This window comes from Protomyctophum bolini (genome assembly GCF_963924005.1).
Source record: "Protomyctophum bolini genome assembly, chromosome: 3".
NCBI lineage: Eukaryota > Metazoa > Chordata > Actinopteri > Myctophiformes > Myctophidae > Protomyctophum > Protomyctophum bolini.
In genome coordinates, this window is record NC_137864.1 from 15035063 (window position 1) to 15053399 (window position 18337).

General features: G+C 41.7%; 1 protein-coding gene across 2 annotated transcripts in view; it reads right to left on the reverse strand.

Moving 5' to 3' along the window:
• The window catches only part of nt5c2b (5'-nucleotidase, cytosolic IIb), a 29363-nt gene that overhangs the window by 9969 nt on the left and 1057 nt on the right, over window positions 1–18337 (reverse strand). Inside the window, exons 2-8 of one of the 2 annotated variants that reach the window (XM_080755867.1) lie at window positions 17756–17785; window positions 16439–16559; window positions 12737–12810; window positions 3087–3204; window positions 1935–2030; window positions 1733–1824; window positions 659–716 (exon numbers count right to left, since the gene is read on the reverse strand). In XM_080755867.1, coding sequence (XP_080611993.1) covers window positions 659–716; window positions 1733–1824; window positions 1935–2030; window positions 3087–3204; window positions 12737–12810; window positions 16439–16539 — 539 coding nt within the window. In that variant the 5' untranslated portion in view covers window positions 16540–16559; window positions 17756–17785. The remainder of the gene's footprint in view (window positions 1–658; window positions 717–1732; window positions 1825–1934; window positions 2031–3086; window positions 3205–12736; window positions 12811–16438; window positions 16560–17755; window positions 17786–18337) is intronic. The other variant, XM_080755866.1, reaches the window with a different exon arrangement.

Here is an 18337-nt window from a genome sequence, read left to right on the forward strand (position 1 = left end):
CGCACACCCGCACGCACACACGCACGCACACACACGGACACAGCCGTAGGAGGGGCCTCAGCTTTACAAAACACTAGCCATTTTCAAAACACATGTTTTTTTGTTTGCTTTTAAATGGGATAGTCTTCCCTTGTTGGAGGGGTCCCCAGCCAAACAGGAAAGCATTCTCCCCCTAAAAGACCAACAGCGAGGTTTCAGAGGACAAAGGAACATGCAGCCATTCCAATCCAGATTACATACAAACAAGGTATATCTCAAAACTAATCTTAAGATTAGAAAGATATGATAAATGCTAACTTCTTAGTGATTAGTCATTTATTGTGTATCTGTATAGCTACTACAGTCAGGGGAGGATGCATGCATTTCTATGATTAGGATGAGAAATTAATGACTTATTTTTATAGCAATTGAACAGTACAAGGGTTCACAGATTGAAGTCGTGTACTAATCAGGAATGCAACAATACCCATTGAAATCCATTACATTTTTAGGATAATCATCTACGCTTATGTTTAGTAATTATGTCAGCTGGGCCCTCCATGCAGTAGGGCTGTCTCATCACCTTATTTGGGTTGGCACTGTCTTGTCATTGTGTCACCGTGCCATGTCCATAAATCTGTTTAGCGAAAGACAAGTAGCATGACTAGCATTTGCTTACCTTGCATATCTGTCACAGTTGGAGAAGAAATCCACTAGGCAGGCAAAGAGGTAGGTTTCTAAGGAGAGATCATTAAATAAAAAAAGATTATTATCTTTATTTACTTTTTTACCTGCACCGTTAACTTAATGATGCAGGTTCAACTTCAGGGCACTCGGGTGGTGCAGTGGTAAAGTACCTGCCCACCGCTGCGGAGTCTAGGGGTTCAAATCCACCGCGGTGCATCCGGCTTTCTCAAGTGTCTATACAAATACACGACGGGAAGTCGTTGGGTGATATTTGTCACTGCAGTGCACATACTCCTACGGACTGGGGCGGCACCTGTCAGCCAGGGAGTGCTGGGTGGGAGGAGTGGGCCGGAGGTGCTACATGATACATCCTCCCGGTGGGCGCTCCTTACTGGCAGGTGAGCCAGTAGGGTACAACAGCAGTGACAACATACAGAAATGTGGGTGGGGAGGAATTCACGACAAAATTGGGGAGAAAAGGGTTAACTAATGCATAGTCCTAGAGACTTCTCAGTGCCTGCTATCCCCCAAGAACGCACAAGGCTTCCTGTTCGTTCTGGCAGGAGAGAAAGGACAGTGGGCAGGTCCGCGGGGGTGCCCTGGGCGCGGCGGTCACTGGGGTGTGGTCAGCACTGGTTTGCTGCACCTGGCCGGCAGGTTTCTCACTTCCCTGTTGGCCAGGTGTGGCCTTCTCTCCCGGTGCAGTGGTGGCTGCGCCCAGGGTGCCTCTCCGTGGACTTGTCCATAGCTGGAAGCCTGGAGGAGAGGGGCAGTGACTTGGCCAATCACTGCTGACCCGCCAACTGGAGAGTTGAGGGTTGAGACCACCTGATGACCTCTCTTCCAGGCCAAGGCTTCATCCATTAGGAATGGATTACATTCGCATCTTCAATGTATTTACAAACTGGCTACTCTAAATTTAAGAAATAAAAAGAAATATGCCGGTTCAACTCAACAACCTTGTCTCTTAAAGTTTGTGTTATACTGGGAGACGCACACACTTGTTTGAACCGGTCTTGAACCCTGAATGCAATCATGCTGTTTCTAATCGGGTTTATTGACCTACCTGGCAGGTTGAAAAGAGTGTTGAGAATATAGAAGCGTTCAGTGTCATCTCGCTGGATGAACTTATTTGGGTATAGCTCCCTTGTTTCAGGTCTGAAAAGGGTAGAAAAATCATTAACATCAGAGAAACGACTATTGAAGGTGTTGTGCAATGAATCAAGGTAATACCTATGGTATTATATTTGTATTTACTGTTAACTCACCCTCGTAGAAAGTTGAACCCATGGACACAGACTAGGATGTTGCCATAGGCATCAACCTTCAACAGGTTACCATACATGGTATCAAACACAAGGCCTCTGGATGTCGGATAAGGGGGGGAAAAAAGAGCACGATTTGTATTTACCACTTCTTACATTATAACAAAAAGGTTTGAAAAGTAAAGTCAATCCATAAAGTTGATGAATCTCATCGCATGCTTTAATTTAAGGTCATTTTTATTTCATGGCTCTTGAATTCTTAACCACTTGAACCCTAGTGACCCTATTCTGGGCTTGCCAGTTGCCATAATACTAGGCAAAAACATTCTGTAGCCAAGAGATTTGATTCAGAGGGAAAAGAGGAGTGGGCCGTGGATAGACCCCTGGGGGATCCCGGTCAATTAAAGGGAAACTTCACCCAGTTTGCCAAAAAATATATATGTTAATGACGTTTAGAAGACCTGGGGGTCTTTATGTGTGTAATATGTGGTTTTAGATATTTTAGATTTTAGCAGTGAGCCCAGTGTCTCTGATGTCATGGACACTGGGCTCACTTACTTCCTGGACTACATGTTGTCTCAGTAAGACAGACCTCCCCCTATCCACAAGGAGGAGCAGTGCACCAAAGCGTTATAGGAATTGTAGTCCAGGAAGGAAGTGAGTCCAGTGTCGATGACATCAGAGACACTGGGCTCACTGCTAACATCTAAAATATCTAAAACCACATATTACACACATAAAGAACCCCAGGAAAGTGTTCTAAATCTTCTAAACGTCATTAACATATATTCTTTTGCAAAATGGGTGAACTGTCCCTTTAATTAGGTAGGGTTTAAGTGATCATATTGATTACAACAACCCTACAGATAATCTCCCCCCCCCCCCCCTGTATGAACCTTTCCCCATAATGTGTAGGTATGTAGGTCAACCCCGCAGCGTCTGACCTAAATATGTCGCCATGTTGCTTGAGCGCAGAAAGGCTTTTGATGTGTTGCGAACTAAGAGAGAGTGTGGGAGAATTCCTCCTCGTTTAATCAAGTTCTTACTGGTCTGTGAAGTCATGCTGCTGAGATCAGCGCCCCACATAAAGTAAACACAGTAGCAATCAGATATCATCATCATCATCTTAGGGGGTGTATCTGTGATCGCTCTTACCTGGTGGGGAATGAGGGGTCATAGACGAAGCTGAGCAGCTCCTGGGGGTAACCGATGGAGACAAGGCGCTCCACTGTCAGTTCAAAGCCAAGAGACTCATATTCTGGTGACTTGTACACTGAAATGCACAAGCAAACACACATGCGACAGGGTTAAACAAGATAGTATTGTAAGTAACAAAGTAGAAAACTCTGTCACCTTCTTCACCTATGATACTGTATCAATAGAAGATGTTGAAGGATTGTGAAAAGTATGTATACAATGTTACTCAGTCATTTTAATAGTCTTGGTAGTGTTTTTGTGCAGCCACTAATATGGTCACAAATTATATGTCATTTAAAATGAATGATATAATGTTATCTTATGAAGCAATAGTGTCAGTAATTATACAATTTCTATTGTCTTTGAGATCTAACACTAACCTGACGCTGCCAGATGAGGGCGGTATTGCGGAAACATATTCCCCAACACAACACTCATCTGGGATCTCTGACGGAGTTGAGCCCTGAGTCAGATCTGCTTCGTACCGAACCAATCAGCGTGAGCTAAAGGCGGGATGCGGATGTGACGGTATATAGACACGTCGATATGATTGGTTGTGTTTGCACGCCCACACGGTGATAGACAGACGCTCCCATCCAATCATCTACCATGTATCTTGAAAAAAAGGAACAGCCCCGTCATCGAATTTGCTTCCGCGATCCCAGATCCAAATAAGCTGTGAAACAAATTTGTGTAGCAAGCTTTTTGGATCTGGCAGCGTCAGGTTAATCTAACACTGCATAGTGCATACATTATTTGCTTTGCAATTTCAAGAATAAAAGTTATCTCAATACTTTGCAAATACACATTCTATCTGTAAGGGTTGAGAATGTTCCGCGGTCACAAGAGCGGAAGTGCTGACCAGGTGTAACTCCTAGCTTCGAGAGGAGTATAGTCTTGACTAAAGGCTTGCCGAGTAGATGAGATTTTGGGTTTAAAGATGGGCAAGTTAAAAGATAAGTTTAGTTTTAAGGTTTAGGTTTATATTCTTATAAGGACTTAACTGTAGTTCATAATCGGACAAAGAATGATTCTGGCACGATGCCTTATAAAAGGAGGAGGTGACGTAATGACTAGGTAGTCGTGACGTCAACCCTGACACTATCATTCCAGCGTGAGCAGAATGTACAATGGCAGTAAATGAAGCGTAGCATGGCGGCAGTCTTTCACGCCTCAGCTGTAATCGGCTTAGTGACAGTCAGCTGATTGTATCAATCATATCAGGCTAGCTTCCTATTCCTCATTCACAGCTGTGCTGATCATTACGTCACACTTCCATGCTCCAATCAGAGCTCACGCTCTTAACCCATTTAGGCCTAAGGCCGATTCTAAAAACGCCTCTAAATCCTGACCTAAGATTTCTGAAAAACTTCAAATATTTATATAGCAGCATCAAAAAATTTACATTTTTGAATACTGTACATACTGTACAGAACCCAAATATGGGTGCCCGGCCTGAGGGGGTAAGATACCAATAGGGGTTCCCGCCCAGAATGGGTCAGAGCGGTTCCTTTAACCCGGCCAGACGTCGGAAATGTATTTTTTCTGAAAAACCTCATGTTTCTATATCAGTGGTTCTCAATATTTCATGTCAAGGACCCCAGAAATTATATGTAATATGCCTCCGACCCACCCATCTGAAAATATATAGTTCCAGGAACCCACCAGAAGCAAAGATTTGAGTTAAAACGGAAACTCTGAAAGAATATATATTCAAAGATTTGAAGCATATTTTCACGATTTTTCAAAAATATCAGACCAGTTAATACGTGGCACTCGGTGCCGCGCTATGAGCTTGTAGATCTGCTATTTTTCAATAGCTGAAGTACAGTATAACACAATGCTTAAAACACTAAAAGGGGTTCCCGCCCAAAATGGGTTAAATACGGCTTTGCATTCACAAGATCTCTGCTTGTCTTGCTGCCTGCTTCGCATCCGCTGCTGCTCCTCCACCTTTTCAGGCATAGGCTAAAGTACTTGTGAATAATGTCACAAGTAATATCACCGCTGATTCAAGCTAAATATCAATGTATTGCTTATGCACTACTATGGCATTCCTATGGGGGTTTTGATTAGCATGCAACTTATACAAAATTCAAGGAACATCTCTCAGAGCCTTTGACGCCAAGTTTAACTGTATTCCATTTGTTGCAATGAATGGTTAATCTACGTCAACGTGAGTGCATGTTTCTGACTGAACTGGAATTATTGTCCCATGGCAAACTTTGGGTTTCGTTATGTTTGACTTACAGTACAGACAGTCTGCCTTATCCTGACAAACAGTTACACAACCCGTATATGTGACTTTTGTTTCACCCCTTGAACCTCTGTAATGAGGTTACAATATTATGACAACAACTTGCTCCTGGACATACTGTAACACACACACGCGCACACACACACGCACACACGCACGCACACACATCCCTCGTATCAACAACGGCCTGAATGTCCTGTGAGCTAATCCACAGAGAAACAGGATCCGGCGTGAAAAAGCAGCTTGGCTGAAACCCTTAGCAGCAACTCTAATGAACCCTGCGGAGACCAATGACATTTCAGAAAACAAAGCCATCATCACCCCTCTTAAAATAAACCAGATATTTCACCCAAACACTGAGCCAACAGTAAACCAGTGGCAGGTGCTTAAAATAAAAATACAGTACAGATGATGCGAAGTTCAGAGAGAGTGAGACTGGCAGGGGATTAACATGCTATCGGACACTGGAAAGAGTATTGTCGCTGTCGTAAAACGTTTATGTCCAAAAAGAACCTGTTATCATTAGTCACACAGTATCTTGTTGAAACTTCTATAATGGCCCATCAGCCGGGGCGCCTGATGGAGGGGAAAGGAACTGGTTGGAATAACGTGTTCCTTCCACGCGCTACGTCCAACCACCCCTGTCAGGTGTAACAAGGAGCAACTTGGGCACTCATGCATGAAGGAAGCATGAGTTCAAGTCCGTTGCTCTCCCCAGGTTGGCAGAGAATGTGTAGAGCTCAGAATCACATTAGATAATTGACACAGGGGTGAGGGGTGAAAAGAATATATATATATTGATAAGCCCCACTAACCACATTGAACCTGGCATGGCATGCCGATCTTGTCATTATAGATGCTCAAGATGAATTTTCCAGAATACGCAAAATAGCAGAACTGCATGCTCACAGAGCTTGACGATCTGCTATTTCCGCAAATTTTGTAGTATAAAATAGGGCATTCAGAAAAAATGAATAAATATGAATACACAGATACATACAGGGTTTCTGCCCGACAGCGACAACATGCCAGGTGTTATTAATATAGAATGTATAATGATGATGTTGCCTGTTTTCTAGTTTCATGGTGGGTGAAGGCAGGCCCTTTGGTGTTTATGTGTTTATGCTTGGAGGACGGACGGTTGGAGGGAGAACAAATAGGGACGCATCCATTTCTGTGTCCATTTCCAATGCAGCGGTGCAAAATGTGTGTATACTTGTACTGTAGGTTAGAAATGATATCACACGTTTATGTGTACCCAAAGATACAGTGCTGTGCAAGTTATAGTAAGGAAGGCTATAGGATCTTGTTGTGAGCGAATGTATTACATACTAGCCAGTGTAGCCACATTATTTTTTGTAGTTCAACACCCCCCACCCTCCTGTATAGTCTCCCAGCAAGTTAACAGAGAGTTTTGGGCTTGGTGCCCAGAACCAGCATGCAAGACCAGATTCCTCCCTCTACCTCCCTTACCCCTCTCTGAGCTCTGAGCCACCATAAAGAAATCTATTTTGAGAGCTATAACCGCTCTGTCACCTTCTCTATCATCACTCACTCTGTCTGTCTGTCTGTCTGTCTGTCTGTCTTTCCCTCACGGGGATGCCCTCCTGACTCTGTCCCTGGAAGAAGAGCTTTGGCCATGTCTACTCCAGTAGCTCCCTAGTACAACATTCTCACCAAACATACACAACAATAACAACTAACTAGGATAATACTGTAGCCTGGATATGACGCACGCGCTTGCAGATGGTTCATTAAGGCTCATACATGGTTAGGTGACCACCGAACTACAACATGACGTCACGAGCCGCGGTGAAGAGCAAACCACCACCACCACTCCAGCCCTTCTCTCTGTTTTTACTCACCACCGCTCAACTTTATTTCAGCTCCGGTGGTCAGCTCACCACCGGAGCGGTGGTCACCTCACCACCGAAAATCCAGACTATGAATAGGCCTTTAGACAGAAACAACAGCAGCGTATAGGTGGCTCCAGTTTACACTGCAAACATAACATATACCTTTTTGAGGGCATAACCAATTACGAGGTTCAGTGTTAAAACATCACGGACAATGGCCACTCTCAGCTTGGTTATTGTACAGTAGTTAACTGTCTGAAACCGAAAATGAGAAACTAAGCTTGTGTAAAAATCTAAACTAATAGTATTTTCATTTACCGTATATAGTTATATAATTAACTATAGGCTAAAGGAAGATGTATTGTAAACAACAATCAAGACACTGATTTAATTAAGACATTCTATCTAGTCATAAATGGCCATTTCAGACTCCTAGAGCATCTGTGCATTATTTTGCCATAGGAAAACACATGGAGGCCATCTCTATTGAAAGTAGAAGAATGTGATTACAAAGTGTCAGAGCTGGGGGAGAAAGTCTATGCCTGAGAAATGTATCTTTTCAGTGTTTTTTTGTGTGGGGAGGCTGGTCACGGTTGCTTGGCAATATCCTTGGCTCTCTACATTGTATTGGGGCCCTCGCTCCCCTTCTGTACACACGTTCTCCTATTTCTCGCGCTGACACTTCACTGACAGCATGTGCATCCCCATAAGCACCCGTCTCCGACCTACATGCATTGCTGAGGGAGCTCGCACCCAAACGGCAACTATCAGTTACCTCTTATCCCTGAAAGCTCTTTTGCTAGATAATTATACTCTCACAAGTCCAAGTGCTTTAGAGTGTCTGTATGGGGTGGATGGGTGTTACACAGCAACAGCAAAGATCGGTTTCAGTTCTAAATGTAAGGTATAATCGACGAACACACTGTACACAAACTTGTCCTCTTGCCTGTGATAGGTTAGTAAATGAAACGGTCCCTCATATGAATACAGAGTAGTACAGTACATGACGTACCCTGCTTTTAAAATGATCCTACTTACTGTATGTCACTTAGCTATCTATTAGAAACGAACTGCCCTTGTTTAAAAAAAAAAAATTAAGTGACAAAAAGAAAGAAACGAACTGCCTTAACTGCGACCAATGGTCGCAGTTAACTATGGAATTGTGCGTTTTTCGTCACTCAAAATCCCCATACATTGGGCGGTTTTCATCACAAAAAATCCCCATACATGGGGAAAGCCCCCATATATTGTGCCCAGGTCTCGTGTGTTCTCTCCTCTGCGTCATCAGTGCCCATACCCAAGGCGGGGTTGTCGAAAGGGCCTTTCTTTGTGGAATTTGCATGTTCTCCCCGAGTCCCCTAAGGTAGGTACCCTCACAAAGACATGCAGTAATCCTGGTCTCTAAACTACCTCCCCCTGGCCAGCCAGGGAAACTCTCCCTTGTCAGGTGAAAACCCAGACACAGACATTTTTTTTTTCCAGGGAGAAAAAGAAAGTCTGGGGCCGAGTCCACTTCAATTCGAATACTATACTTCAAATACTAGACCGATGCCCGTCTGTAGATAGAGCACAGAGTCGGTAACGATGGAAGTTGGGCGCGATTCATATTCTATTTTAGAGCCGAATAAAAGTCGGTCCGGCTCTGTAGAGCCTACAATGTGACGTCATTTAAGGTTCGACGGGGCGGGTACCATCCTAAAGTCGATTCTTCGGTGCTACTGAAAATTTCTGACGAGCCGAAATCATTTCGGCACTACAGCGGTAAAATAGGAGTATGAATCGGCCCTAACCCAGCATATACCGGTATATATATTTATGTGTGTTCCAATGTAGACTTTGTCTTGTAATTGTGCAAAACCTGCAGTAACTATAAAGCATACTGTGGAAAGCTAACAAAAATAAATAAGTAAGAGAACTTTGTAGACAGCCTCAGGGAGGGAACAATAATCTGGCTAAAGGTTTGGTGTAAAACTAGGGCAGCACTATGTGTATCTGCAATCTGGGACACAATGTGTGTTTGAGCAACAGTCCTATCTGGGCTATATTGTGTGCTCCTTTCCAGAAAATCGAGAACAGATGTTGTAATATTGGCCACAAAGATATGTATAGGACACTCCTAGGGCCATGGGATGGAGCAGCCTGGGCCATGGGATGGAGCAGCCTGAGCTTTGGCCTTTACTTGTCTGTGTGACCTCATGAGATCAGATTCTAAAAATGTCTGTTTGAAAATGAACGTTTTCTGAAAAAGCTATGTTTCTGTGTCAGTCATTCTTTGATTTTTCAAAAATAGCAGACCTACATGCTCGTAGAGCGCCACTTGGTGGCGCGCTATGAGCTTGTAGCTCTGCTATTTTTCAAAAGCTAAAGCATAACATAATGCTAACACCAAAAGGGGTTCCCGCCCAAAATGGGTTATTATTACATGACATAACAAATGGAATATGCTCCCCTGAGCTACAAGGAATATATGTATTTTATGAATATAGACCTTTATTGGTCCTGAGGGAAATTCAATTGTCATAGCATTATTACTAGGTATATCATTAGTATCATCCATAATGAATGACATCCTGTCAGACTCCTCATCGGGTCTGAGTTAACGGTTACCATCTCTGCTCATAACAGTGATGGTAAGACAATGGAAAATCACAAAGTTGTTTCAGGTTGCTAATGGTAAGAATGAAAATCAGGTTGCGCTTCCTCTGGATGCTGCCCTTGGTTTAGGCAGTGGGTGCTATTAATACAACTTAAATAAAAAATATTTTTTACATTTTATTGAGAACGCTTACGCGTTTCGGCACTCAGCCTTCGATTTATCACACACTACCGGTATCCTGGCTTAATATATCCAGGATCAGCGATTAATCGTGCCAGATTAATTTAGCCAGTTAAACTGGATATGTTGAGGCTTGATTTGTTTTCATGAAAGCAATGCCACATTAGTTACCATGTTAACTAATGCTGTGGACTTAGCCTGCTCCGGACCAGGCTAACAGCCAGGTTTAACCTAATCCTGATGTCTTTAGTGTTCATTAAGCAGTCAATCTGATTTCTTTCCACACTTATTCAATTATTATGTGTTTATGTTGCCTTATTTTTATTAGTCTGCATTAAAATATCATATAGGTAGGTACACATTGCCTTTAACATTGACTACTTAAGATATACAAACAAAATCAAAGAACAAAAATATATAGGCTGCACAAGTTCGTCATCATGACAGCTTGTGAGTTTATAGATCAGCTACTTTTGGTGAATCCCCAGAATAGGGGTGAAAGTATATTTTTGGGGTAGTTAATCATTCAGTCTATTCACTATTGAAAGTATTCTTTATTTTATTACAGCAGCAGTATACATTTTAGAAGCTTTAATGTCCCTGCACACAGAGCGCGTTTTTCAGATTTTTTGCTGCGTTTCTCCATCGGTTTTCTGAAAAACGTGGAAATCTGTGGAATAGATTAGTAAAGATACTGAGATATACAGAAGGTAGTGCAACTATTAAGGATGCCAAAAAACCCCACAAAGAAAAAGGATCAGTCAAATTTGCACTCCACCACATGGTCTAGTGAGGAAAAACGTGCACGAGCATTCAGCCAGGCTTTATGATCCTGGCTCGACAAATCCACCCATTCTCAACCTTGCTTGGCTTTAATGGAGCGGAATAAACCAGGCTCTACAGACCAGGATTTAACAAGCCTAGTTTTGGCTTAAATCCTGGATTAGTTAATCCAGGTTTTGTGAAATAGGCCCCTAGGTTACAGACAAACAAAAACAACAAAATAAGAGAAGCTTGTTTACAGTACACTAGCCAGGACAATCAAACAGCAGGAGATTGACAATAAATTGTGGTCTGGCAATGGCCGCTCTGTGACACGCTACTGTACCCGACGGGAGTACTGTCACAGCGGTGGCAGGCTTGAAACCCAGAAGCAGTGCAGAGAGACACGATAGCCGGACTCCTTGTAAACATTAACACTTGGTTATGAGTGTCCATAAAAGAGACACGTCAACACTTGAGTAATGAGTGCCCATTAAATCTTATGCACAGGGGACAGCAGTGATATGAGAGCGGTGGTCCGGACAGCAACTGCGCAGCCAGTCTGAAAACTCATCTCTTCAGAATCTACCTCAGTGGTTCTCAAACATCTTAATGTAAAGAACCCCCATGTGCCAGCCAGGGAGCCCCACATTTGACAAGTACTGTAGCTCACAATGCATTGTAGATCAAGATATTCTTGAATAGCCTAATCTTTTATAGATTATTAAGTGGATAAAATGGTGCATTTATATCCAAAGTGCTTTACATAGATTGTGCATTATTACATTCACCCATTACACCGATGGCGGGGGAAGCCATGCCCCCTGGGCCCCATTCTGAGAACCAGTGCTCTACCTCACCGCCTAGCACTTCTGATTCCTTGTATCAATTTGTGTTGCCTAAATTGGAATGGATGCTATCATGCAGTATGTTGGTTGTTAAATTATTTCCCAGCAATGTAACAGCGTAAATGCGACTTCAGGCACATACTGTTTGCTGCTAGTCCACAATGTTGTTTAGACAGATGCTAAACTTAGACGTTTACCCAGTAATCTAGTTAACTGGAACTTAATTGTCATTTGTTGACTAGGGTTATTGCCATTTACTCCGATCTTGCACTCTGGATAAGAGCGCCTGCCAAATCAGACATGACCCACTTCTGAAAGTCGGGAATTGTATTTATAGAAATGACAGCTATCATGCCATGGAGCTGAGTCAATATTGTGGACGCACTGTGCAAGCTAGACATGTCAGGGGTTAGGTACAGTGGTGACATGGAGCAATTTTATGTCCTTTGTTGGTCAGTTTAAAACAGAACATCTCCTCTCCCTGGAAAGTATGCTCAGTGCTCACCCACCCTATTTTGGTCTGGATGTAAAACCTTTGATGTTGCCAAACTGTTGGAAAGTCCGGAAAATGTTTAAAGTTCTACGCTCCTCTTTTCTATGCTATGTGTGACTAGCAAAATCCCCAAATCATATTCTTCAAAAACAAGATGGAGTTTTAGTTATGTATATATAAATATGGAGTCAAGTAGAAAGCATTGTCAAATCTATACCAAACATGTGAGGTCAAAGGAACTCCAGCATCGCAGGTTTTGTTTTCCAAAGGCCAAGACTGACGGACTTCCGTCACTTCCGACAAGATACTGTAGAGTCAACACACATCTAAATGTACTCTGCCACTCACAGAATGATTACATCTGTCTTTCTAATAGAAGCTCACTTTCACTCACACAAACAGACTCTCACACACACACACACACACACACACACACACACACACACACACACACACGTCTCATGGCAGGTGAGACAGCAACACAACAAATGCAGAAGAGGCAGAAGGTTGCTATGCCAACAGAAGCCATCGTCCACTGCATGGCGATCATATAAGATAACAGGCCATATAGTGATGATGGTACGGCTGGGTGGTTAGGGTGTTATGAACTACTTACCCGCTAGAGTGTAATCCATATCGAAGCCAAAGCACTTGATCTTCTCCATTGCCAAGCTTCTGTTGACGAACACTCTAAAGAGAGAAAACAAGAAATATATATATAAGCAGTGGCAAGTTTTGCATTGAATTTGCATTCCACATTTCCACATTATGTGAACCATGAGTGATCAATAGGAGGGTTTACGCACAGATCTGATCTGCATAGATAACACCAAGATCAGACTATCTATTCTATTCTACAAGATGGAACCATTTGAAACTTCCCTTGACCTTCTTCAGGTAATTTGACTAGTGCAATAAAGATATTTTCAATTAATAACATGTCAATGTCAATTTAGATATTGTTTGGTTAGGTACTGCAGTTGCAAACCCCCTACTACTCATGCCTACTCAGACTTACTTACATCATGTCAGAACAATTACACACCACAACACAGAATTCAGTTTTTAGTGCTGTGGTCTGTAGCTAACATAAAAGGAAGCAGCTCATAAATCAGCCAGGGTGCTGGGAGACCAGTGCGGTTGGAGTGATGGACCATGTTTACATAGCCTGCCTGACACCGATGATCCTGTCATCTCCAGGGAATGGATGGCACTCAGATTTCCCACAGACACAAATACTGCCTGCCATTAGGTAAGCTTATCTATACTGCTTGTGTACCATTACATCTAAATGCAGAATTGTACAGTATTTCAGCAGTCTTATTATATTCTAGTTTAAAAAGCAGCCACAAATTACTTACAGGTAAAACAGTATTTTCCAATAATCTATTTCATATTTATGTTTGACCATTATGTGTAACTGTGTCTTCAAATATTTGTATGCAAGCCAATATTAAATGATGCTACAGACTGTATAGTAAGATATTATGTAGCTAGCTAGCTAGTAGCAAAAACAAAACAAGTAAACTTTAAATTATCTACAAACAAGTAACAACACAGTGACAGTTTAAGTAATTTAGCTGCCAATACTGCTAAACATACAGTAGTCTCACACCAATATTGTGGAAACTAGGCTAACAAAGTAATTTCCGACATCACAAATCTGTGTGGCGGTTAAGAACTACCTTGCCGCAGATCCATAGTGAACGAGCTGCCATTTAGATCCTTGTTCAACGGATGACTGGTGATGCATTCTGAGTGCAATTAAACGCAGGTTTGATTTGCTTTTGGCCCAGCAGTCTGCGGTTACACATGGTAGCTTTGGCCCTCAAACAATGCCCCCACTCTCTTTGCTTCCTTGCCATTCAGAAAATTTCTGACTTGTTGCAAAAATGATTGTGGCTATTCCGCGTCATTCTCTGTTGTTGTCTGTTGTCAGTCAGGGTTGTTTTTGAGCAGATTGTTGTTTACTAGGCCCTCAAAGACATCTAGAACGATCAAAAGTCAGGTAAAATCAAGCAAGCCCTAGTCCCAAGCTACTGCCGCTTGAAAAACCAAGGCGCTGGCACTACTTACAGAGTAAATCTTTGAGAAGAAGTTTGTCTTTATTTATATATATATATATATATATATATATATATATATAATGTTCATATTACATGTTACTTATGTGAGTGAAATATGAACACATTTAATTCTCAAGACTCTCTAGGACCATCTCAATCTACTCATCAGAGCCTTTTAAACACCTTTTAAATACTTTAATCAAAAAAATTACTATAGGATACTATACTATAGGATACCCTATTCATAGCAGGATTGACTCAATTAATGTTCTTTTGTTTTCGGGATCTGTTATAAAAGTAACTCATAAATGTTAAAAGCCTCACCTTGGTTCAACAGTATAATACTATTGACAGAGGGGTGGGGGTGTGCATACATGAGATAGTCAGCCTCGACTTTGGCCCTTCTGACAACACTATTGCCTCAAAAATAGCCCACACAGGACAGCCCACACGTAAAAGAGAATCCCTTACCAATACTCTCTCTGAGCACAGCTGTGCAGTGATTTTTCGCCCATAGCATCTTATCTTATGGAAACAGCTCATTTAAAGCCACTACTGAAAGAAAGTTTATCTGAGCTGAGCAGAGCTGTGGGCCTCTGGCTGTGTGACAAATGCATTTTAACAAGTGTCCAAAATATATTGGGGCAAAGGGCTAAATGCATGCTGAAGTTTCAAAAATGGAAGACAGCCTATAGTTTATATTCAGAGTGAGTGCATTTTCTATATTTTTAACTGTAGTGATGGGACTGTTTCTTCCTCTGCAAGATAACAGTGTATTGAAGTAGACCTTTTTTTAGATTACTGGCTCTAACTTAATTAAATTGAACTAGCTTGTACAAACAACATTGTGTGACTGCGTGCGAAGGAGAAAGGAGTTACAGCCTGCTGCCTGAGTGACAGATGCCTGTGTGCAGTCTACAAAGATACTGTAACATGTAGGTGACACTTTTAGAGCTGCTGTTGACATGGGGGCTTGTTATGTTATGTAATGGTATGGAATGGAATAACGTCAATTGCCTGCAGACCTGCACATGTCTTTAGTGAGGTTAGACATTGTACAATGGCCAACCGTTAATCACACTCACGTGGACTACTTTACTGCCTCCATCAACCATTTAGCTAGCATGGCCAGAGGGGTTTTCCTATCATTAGATAAATGCATTGGGCGGGGCATTCTATTTTAAATATCTCTCAATTTAGTAATAGTAACTTTTGACAGTTACTAAATTAAGTTTCTGGCAAAACCTTGCAACCTAGTTTAGTTTGTTCATTTTGCCCTTAAACACTTATACCCTGCCTATATAATCCGTTGTTACGATGGATACTGAAAATAGCCAATTATTTGCGAGATATAGCCTATTTCTTTTTAGATATATAAAAATTTAACAGCTTTTAAATACTTTTAAATGTTTCAAACATTTTTGTAAATTTTCAGCTATAATGAGTGGCATGCCCAAAATAGGGATGCCAGGGATAAAGTGGTTGAAGTAATTACATGAATGTGACTCAGTAATTCTCTGAGCTACACACTGAGCTTCAACAGGAAACTCTTGTAAAAGTCACCAAACATTACTGTAGTGTTAAGTGTGTCTCAAACAGGATGTGTTAACTGAAAGCTGACAAAAAATAGCATCATAATCCAACATGTGAAGAGCACCTGATGTAAAATAGTTATGTACTTCTACTGCAGTAGTCTAGCGACACACCCAACTGAAGATCAATTCCGTTGCATTGTTAGATGAAGGGCAATGACAAAGTGATCCTGTTCTAAATGCACCACTCGCTTTATTGATATCCACAACAGTGACAGTGCATAATATCATCGAATAATATCGAAAATGCACAACAAACAGCATGCATGACCTGCAATACGAACTGGTTGATGTGACCTGTTACAGGTGATCAGATGACCTTGGTATCAAAGTATGGAATGGTGGCCCTCGTTACTTATTCATGGTTTAAACTTAAAGCAAAATATGAAAATGTGTGTCCTAACTTGCGATTTGTAACACATTGTGAAAGGCACACACACTAGCACCATTTCCTAAACAATTAATACAATATGTAAAATTATGATGCTTTAGTAGCATTGTTCCTGCTGTTCTACATACTGCCAACCAGGTGAAGAAATCACAGACTGAGGCTTTTACCTTTGCTTGTATGAAATATCATAAGACATGACTGGCCTATATGGAATCCAAGACTGAAATCAGTCGTGGCGACTGAGAAATCCATGCTTATTGCATACCAACCTGTGGAAGGCCTCTCTTCTGTACTTCTTCATAGCCAGACCATCCATGTTGGCTGGCAAGTCTGCATAGTTCTGCAGTCTGTCACTCCATGAAGTCGTCATGTTCAAAACCTCTTCAAAGTCTGGAATGATTGAAGGGAGAGGCATCATCAGTTAAAGCATATTGGACCACACTCACACAAGTAAGGCAATACTAGATCAACAACAATTAGCCTAAACACAATTTTCTGTGCTCATTGAATTCATATATAACATCACGCAATCATAACTTCATTTAAGGACTTATGAGAACAAGATACATGAAATTGAAGAAATAAAATACAATAAGCAACATACCGTAATCAAAAACATAAAATGTGGTATTCACATTAAACAAATATACAAAAAGACTAATACCACTACCATTCAATTGACTATTATTATTATTAGGCTCACAACATGCCAGACTCATAATCTCATATCATGTATGTCAAAGATTTTAGTTTGTGGGAAGGATTACAAAAGGCATTACAAACTTTGACGATAAGAATTTGGACCTAATTTAACCCTCACTCTAGAGCACAGAACTCAAATCCGGCAATCGCATGCGTGTTGGCATGCACCCACCCACAAGCAAATACAATCTAAGTAGTCAGGTATGTTTATGAAATAAACCTCACCCACAATGGATCACAACAGCTTATCAAACAGTGACACAGTGGTGTTGGCATTTCCTGTAGCTTAGATTATTCACTATGTTGCTAGGGGAGGTATAGTTCTGTCTGTCCTGGCATAGTCAATTAACCAATTAATCGTCTCCGCCAGGCCGAAGGCGTGGTCGAGACTATGTTTTCGCCCCCGCCCGTCCGGCCCTGTGTGAATGTGCGTGTGTGTTTGTCTATCCGTCTGTTAACAGGTCATCACCGGCACCGTTTGACTGATCGGTGCACTCACTCCCTGGAGGCCAGAACAGAGCCAGTTGCCCAACTTTGTCAAATTGGCCAACGGCAAATGCAAAACACATTTTGGGATATTTCTCCTACAGATTTTGTCCAAACATCACACAAATCGGTACACGTTATCTCCACATTCATGTGATCATGATTTTTCATATTGCCTCCTGATTGGTTAAGATTGGCATCTCAAGTTTGCATGTCTGTGCAATAACTTTATCAACATTAATCAACTCAATTCAAATCCCTCAACTTCTACACCTCTATAATGAGTGAATTCCATACATTTCTGGCCCACAATAACCTACTGTACCTAACCTGGCTCTGGCTGAGACCTTTTTCTAGTTGGTCAGTGTGGTCTTAACTCAACCAGTTCTCAAACTCACCAACTTGAAAAGACTGCTCTCCCAGCTGCCCTGCATGATTGTATGCAAACACAAATTTACAACTATTAGTTTACAAAGAATTTCTTTAGCAAGCCCTTGGGGAGGGGTGGAGTAGGGGTCAGTCCTATAAACAAGGGAAGGAACCAAGGCACTGAAACTGTATTAAAGTGGTGTTATCTGGCAAGAAAACGGAAATCAAATTAATATAATCTACTTCTGCGACAACGTCAATTTTAAAGCACAAATCCGTAGGCCTGATGGACTCCATGAGGACATTTAACAATATGACTATATTTATTATATTTTGTATATGCCTCAAAATATACTACATCTAGGGCCTATCTAAGACAACACCCACATTAAGAGAAAGAAGAGTAACCCCCTCAATCCACTGCCACCATGTTATCATCTCAAGAGATTTACAACCTTGTTTCCAAGAGGAATGGCTGGACTATGGATTACCTTGTCAACAGCAGGAGTTTTCCCCCATACACATTTTCTAACCTTAGATTGGGGGTGGTGGACTGGGGGAAAGGCTGAGGTCAGCTTTCTCAACCCCCATGTCTCTCACAAATTCTAACA